Source organism: Elephas maximus, chromosome 3 (assembly GCF_024166365.1).
Source record: "Elephas maximus indicus isolate mEleMax1 chromosome 3, mEleMax1 primary haplotype, whole genome shotgun sequence".
NCBI classification, from domain to species: domain Eukaryota; kingdom Metazoa; phylum Chordata; class Mammalia; order Proboscidea; family Elephantidae; genus Elephas; species Elephas maximus.
Genome location: NC_064821.1, coordinates 193,744,594 through 193,751,445, shown reverse-complemented (window position 1 = coordinate 193,751,445; position 6,852 = coordinate 193,744,594). Strand labels below are relative to the sequence as shown.

The window sequence follows — 6,852 nt, the reverse complement described above, 5'->3', positions numbered from 1 at the left end:
AAGGTGGGGGTGGGGAGAAAAGAGAGATGGGCCCTGACTCCTGATTCATTAGCCTAGAACCCTTAGGGAAAATCGCCTGGGAATTCTTACAGGAGATAGAAATGGGGCCAGAAATCCTTTTATCTCACACCAGGCTGGAAGGGGAAGGAATAAAAAGTCAAGACAGAATCCGTGGATAATCCAGAGATTTATTCTCAGGCCCTTTTCTCCCCTTCCAAAGTGAGACAAGCTTTGTCAGGCCCAGCCCAGACTTGGGCCTTGGCCTCCCGCCTTCCACCACACCCAGAGATTGGGGATCAAAGATCAGATTTTCCCCGAGGGCACCACAGCCTGGCAAAGGGGCCAGCCTCTCTCTCCCTAGGCTGCCTGGCTCCTGCACCTGACAGGTCCCAGGAAGAGAGGGTGTTCAGCTTGGACCCCTGCGCTCAGGTGTCCCCTTGTCCAGGTTGGTGAGTATGGTAGAAGACTCACTCTCCTGGGGAGTGCCCACTGCCCACTGCCTGCCTACCTCCTTTAGTGCCACCTGCTCCACCCAGCCCTGACCCTGGGGCCACAGCTTGGCTCGCAGATTCCTGAAGATATCCACCAGGGCCCGCCGGGGCTCCTGCCTTAGGAGACAGTACAGCACAGGGTTCAGGCAGCTGTTGGTATGTGCCAGGCAGGTGGTGACAGGGAACACGTAGGTATGGAGGGTGTAGAAAGTGCTGTCCCCGGGCACCAGGTCAAACTTCACCAGGACACCCCAGAGAGTGACCACGTGGTTGGGGAACCAGCAGAGGAAGAAGGAGGCCACCAAGATGGGGACAGAACGGGCTACAACCCTGCTGTCCCTACACCGTCGCTGTTGTCGTCGCCGCCGTTGCCGCCGCAGGAAGGCCAGCAGCAGGAGGTAGCTGGTGGTGATGATGCTCAAAGGGACCAGGAAGGCCAGCACCACCCTCTGCAGGTGGTAGGCCCCCAGCCAGTACCTGCTGGGGAAGCGGAGCAGACACAGGCGCACACCCCACACTTCACCTTCAGCCCCAAAGACGGCCGTGGGCGCCGTCGCCAGGGCAGCTACCACCCACGCTGCCAGGGTGGCCATGCGAGCCCAGAAGAGTGAAAGGTGGGTACCTGGACCCGTAGCCATGGCCACCACCCAGTAGCGGGCCACGCTCAGTGTCGTGATGAGGAATATGCTGGCGTAGACGTTGAGGACAGTGGCAGTCAAGACCACCTTGCAGAGGGCACCTCCGAAGGGCCAGTGGAAGTCCAGTGCCGACTCGGCTGCCCAGAAAGGGAGAGTGAACGCCAGCCCCAGGTCTGCCACAGCCAGGTTGAAGACGAAGGTGTCGGAAGGTGGGCGAGCGACCCCCTGAGCACAGTCACTCAGCACCCACAGTACAGCCAAGTTGCCCAGCAAGCCGATGGCCCCCACAACTCCGTAGGCCAGGGCAACCACGACCCTCAGGGCTAGGGAATCCACAGGTACTGCAGCATCATCAGCGCTCAGCACGCTGTCTCCAGAGGTGTTGGCCCAGAAGGGCGTGGGCAGGGGAACAGAGGCATTGGGTGTGGGCATTGCAGGGCATCAAAGGTCAGTGGTACCAGGCAGAGGGGCCAGGGGGTACCTGCCAGCCCTGGAGACTGGCAGGGGCCACCACAGGCTCTCAGCAGGAGGCTCGAGATGTTAGTGCTTCTCTTGGGGCCTCTACCCGCCAAGCGCCCCAGCCCACGCCCACAGCTCAGAGGGAGGGGTGTGGATGGGACTGCCTGCCCCTTGCCTGTTGGTCAGGATTGGTGGTGGGTGGGGCAGGGCAAGGGAAGTCCTGCATTCTGGGATAAATGTGTGTGTGTGTGTGTGTGTGTGTGTGTGTGTGTGTGTGAGAGAGAGAGAGAGAGACAGTGAGAAACAAGGGCTGTATGTGGCAGAGGGGAGGGGAAAAGGGGGTGTTATCCAGCAATGGAGGGCAGCCCCAAGTTTCTACCCCAGAAGAAGGCTAGAGGCCGCTCTATTCCTAACAGTGGGCAGAGATTCCCTGTCTGCAGAAACTGTTCTCTTGGGGCCTAAGGGAAGAGGCCTGGGAGGGCGCAGAGAGAATCCAAATGAGTGTCTAAGAGGAAAGAGCAAAGGTTCTGGAGTTCCAGATCTGCTTCTCATTAGCTGTGTGACTTTGGGTGAGTTGCTGAACTCCTCTGAGCCTCAGTTGCCTTGTTTAAAATTTTCAGATTAAAGTCTCTGCCTCACAGGATTGGTGTAATGAAATGAGATAATGCCTGTGAAAAAGCTCTTTGTACGTCACTATTGGCACAAATGATTATTATTTCAAGGAGGAGCTTGTGTTTTGTGGGGGAAGGGAGCAGGTAGTGAGCAACTATTACCGTGCCCAGGGAACAATGCCAACTAAAACACAGCTTGGAATTAATTTCAGCAGCAAGCGACCTTGAGGCTAAGGGCAGGGAGGGAAAGGGGAAAGGAAATCACAGCTTCCTGTTCCCTCCCCACTGGGAACACTGGGCCAGGGAGGCCCTGAGTAGACCTGGGCCATGTCCTCAGTTCTGTTACTGCTCCTGATGACCAAGTAGTCCTGCTAGCCTTGATCACTCCTACTGCCTTTCACCCTTTGCTGCTCTAGACTGGGAGCCAGAGCTCGGTGGTACCCCCACTCTCCCTAACAGCCTAACCTCATTTCAGAGCTCCGGATCCTGAGATGTACCCTCACCACGCCTCATCCTGTCTCCCCATGATCTCAGTTCAAACTGGAAAATGTGCCTTATTGGATCCTCCCTCGCACGTCCACATCCATACTCATTGCAGAAGAAGCTGTGAGGGGGAAAAGGGAAGGTGGGAGGTGGGCTGGTAAAAGGTTAAGGCTTTTTCAAGGGTTCCCACATATTCAATGCTTTCCTGCTGTTGGTGAACTAACGAAGACAATGTTTGATGTTTAGTTCCCTTGGAATGCTGCAGGAGGAAGGGGCCCTTCAGGATAACACATCAGTGGTGGGTTTGATGAACTCACAGGGAGAGACCCAGAGGTGACAGGGTTCCAAGCTGGGTGCCAGGATGTTTGGGTTTTTTTAGCAAGGGGAGGGGATTTCAGAAGGGGAATGCTCACCAGTCAGGTGAGTCCACTCGCATTGCTCCTGTGTGCCTTCATGCTAGTCGTTCATCTCTCTAGGCCATGTCTACTCTTCAACCCACCCAGAACTACCTTGCCAATCTGGCAGTGAAGACATCTGCTTCTCCTGTCTTGAAGAAAATAAGCTGGGCCAGGGTTCTGCTATTCATTTAAAAGATCAGGTTCTCAGACCATTTCTTTTTCACCTTAGTTCATTTCTAATCTAAATTCTTTCCCTTGGTCTGAGACTACAACACCCCCTTGTGGTTATGTAGAGAGGAGATACCACCCACCGGCCTTGTCTAAGAGCTTCACTTTGGGCCTTTTCATTTCTCTAGCATTTCATTCATTCGGAAACCCTGGTGGCATAGTGGTTAAGTGCTACGGCTGCTAACTACAGCAGTTCAAATTCACTAGGCACTCCTTGGAAACTCTATGAGACAGTTCTACTCTGTCCTGTAGGGTCACTATGAGTCGGAATTGACTCGATGGCAGTGGGTTTTCATTCATTCACTAATCACACTATTTCCTGAACCCTTATTATGTGTCAGGCACTGTGCTATATGCTGGGGAGACTAAAAGAATTAAGACATGGTCCCTGTCCTCATAAAGGGATCTTTAAAATCCTGTAGTTCAACCTCTCATAGAGAGTGAAAGTGACTTGCCCAAGGCCACCAGGGAAGTGGTGACAGAGTCAGGATTTGAAGTGGTCTCTTGACACCCAGAATATGGCTCTTTCCACTACATCACGATGCCCATTAGACTTTTCTTTCCACTTGTAATCCCTGTCCTCTTCCTGAGTGCCAGAAGCTTCCCTAGGGAAGCTCCCAGGCTGCAGAGGGAAACAGCACCAGACTGTGGACAGAGGGACTATGGCAGCCTTTTTCTTGATGGTCCTTCATTTCACAGCTGATGAGAGATGAGGAGGAGCTATACCCAGCAGTTCACTGTCCCCCACCTTCACATGGGCAACTCCAATGCTCTGCAGCCATGCTTTACTAGTCCCGTTTTCAGTCTCACCTAGAGCCCAGGGCCCTGTGGTAGTAGATTACAGTGTCTGCCCTCCATCAGAAGGACTTCTAATGACTGGAACTTCCCCTCAAGTGTCTGAATATCCACCTCTCCCTCAGCCTACATATCTCTCCAGCCCCACATCATTGTCCTTGCACTTCAAAGCCTAACCTACAGAGTCCCCAAAGGGGAGCTGGGAGAGGAGGCAGGAACAACTGAGTTAACCCTCTGCAGAGCATAAAGAGATGGAAGTTTTGCTTTTGCATTTGTAGCAAAGAGGACAGAGGCTAGACCTTTGGGGGGAACTACAAATGGCAGGAGTAAGAGACCCATGCCCCAATTCAAATCCCTAACTGTCATATCAACCCAACCAGCCACCGTCTCTGCTCCTTCACCTGTCTGAGATTTACTGGAGAAAATCCTTCAGTCTTGGCAAGGGGTGTAAAAACCTGTTGCCATACAGTTGATTCTGACTCATAGAGACGCTACAGGACAGAGTAGAACTGCCCCATAGGGTTCCCAAGAAGTAGCTGGTAGATTTGAACTGCAGACCTTTTGGTTAGCAGCCAAGCTCTTAACGACTATGCCATGAGGGCTCCAGTAAGGGGTATGGGCAACGTCAATGCTAGCGAGTTTTTTTGTTGTTGTTGTTGAGAAACTGACAAGCGGATTCTAAAATTCCTACGGAAATACAAAGGACCTAGGTTAGCCAAAACAAATTTTGTACAAAAATAAGAAAGTTGGAGTACTCATGCTATCTAATTTCAAGACCTATCACAGAGCTACCGTAACTAAGACAGTGCGATATTGGCAAAAGGCTAGATACATAAACCAATGGAACAGAATTGAGAGGCCAGAAATAGATGCACAGATTAATGATTATTTGATTTCCCACAAAGGATAGTCTTTTTAACAAATGGTTCTGTAACAAATATCCATATACAAAACTGAGAGAGAGAGAGAGAGAGAGAACTTGGGTCCATCACTAAAAACCACTGCCGTCGAGTCGATTCTCACACTATATACAAAAAATGAACTTGAAATGGACACAGATCTAAATGTAAAGCATAAAACTCCAAAACTTCTAGCAGAAAATATAGGAGAAAAATCTTTGTGACCTTGGGTTAGGCAAAGATTTCTTAGATATAGCATTTATATACATCAAAAGCACAATCCATAAAAGAAAAAAAAATTGACAAACTGGACTTCATCAAAATGAAGAACTTCTGCTCTTTGAAAAAGACTGTTAAGAGAATGAAAAGACAAGTCAGAATGAAAGAAAATATTTACAAATCACATATCTGATAAAGGACTTGTATCTACAATATATAAAGAGCTGTTAAAATTCAATAATAGGAAAACAACCCTATTATTAAAATGGGCAAAAGATTTGAACAGATACTTAGGCAAAGAAGATATAGGAATACCAAATATGCATGTGACAAGATGCTCACCGTCATTAGCCATTAGGGATAAAAGTTAAAACCAAAACAAGATGCTACTGTATTCCCATTAAACCCAAAAAACCCACTGCCTTCGAGTCGATTCCGACTCATAGCGACCCTATAGGACAGAGTAGAACCGCCCCATAGTTTCCAAGGAGTGCCTGGTGGATTCGAACTGCCAACCTCGTGGCTAGCAGCTGTAGTACTCAGCCACTACACCACCAGGACTTCCAATATTCTGTCTAAAATTAAAAAGAATGACCACACCAAGTGTTGGTGATGACATCAGGCAACTGGAACTTTCATACATGGTAGGAATGTAAAATGATACAAGTATTTTGGAAAACAATTCGGCAGTTTCTTAAAAAGTTAGACATGCACCTACAATATGGCCCAGCCATTCTGTTCTAGGCAATTACACAAGAGAAATGAAGGTATATGTTCACATAAAGATGATCGAGGGACATCTAGGTCAACTGACATGACATAGTTCATAAAGACAATGTTCTCCATCCTACTTTGGTGAGTAGCATCTGGGGGCTTAAAAGCTTCCAGGTGGCCATCTAAGATACAACTATTGGTCTCTTCTCAACCGGAGCAAAGGAGAGTGAAAAGAACCAAAGACTCAAGGGAACAGTTAGTCCAAAGGACTAACAAACCACATAAGCCAGAGCCTACACAACACCAAGACAAGAAGAACTAGAAGGTGCCCGGTTACCACTACTGATCACTCCGACTGGGATCACAACAGAGGGTCCCGGACAGAGCAGGAGAAAAATGTAGAACAAAAGAAATCAAATTCACAAAGAAGACCAGACTTAGTTGTCTGACAGTGACTAGAGGAACCCCTGAGACTATGGCCCTAAGGCACCCTTATGACCTAGAACTAACGCCACCTTTTAGCCAAACAATAGACAGGCCCATAAAATAAATAATAACACCCTAGAGGAGTGTGTTCCTTAAAACAATCAATTATATGAGATCAAAAGGACAGCATTTGCCCAAAAGCAAAGATAAGAAGGCAGGAAGGGGTAGACAACTTGGATGAAAGGCACAGGGAACCCAAGGTGGAAATGGGGAGAGTGCTGGCACATTAAGGGGAATACAACTAATGTCACAGAACACCTTATGTACAAACTATTGAACTGGAAACTAATTTGCTCTGTAAACTTTCACCTAAACACAATTAAAAAAAAAAAAAGGCTCATACACGAATGGTCACAGCAGTTTTATTTGAAGTCACTTAAAGTTGGAAACTCAAATGAATAACCCAGTCAACAGGGGAATAGACAAATTGT

General features: G+C 48.8%; 1 protein-coding gene across 1 annotated transcript; it reads right to left on the bottom strand.

Moving 5' to 3' along the window:
• On the bottom strand, nucleotides 1-1,786 carry RXFP4 (relaxin family peptide/INSL5 receptor 4). The gene has a single exon (XM_049880754.1). The coding sequence runs from the start codon at nucleotides 1,559-1,561 to the stop codon at nucleotides 407-409; it is 1,155 nt and encodes a 384-aa protein (XP_049736711.1). The 5' UTR covers nucleotides 1,562-1,786; the 3' UTR covers nucleotides 1-406.
• Nucleotides 1,787-6,852: the final 5,066 nt, after the last annotated feature.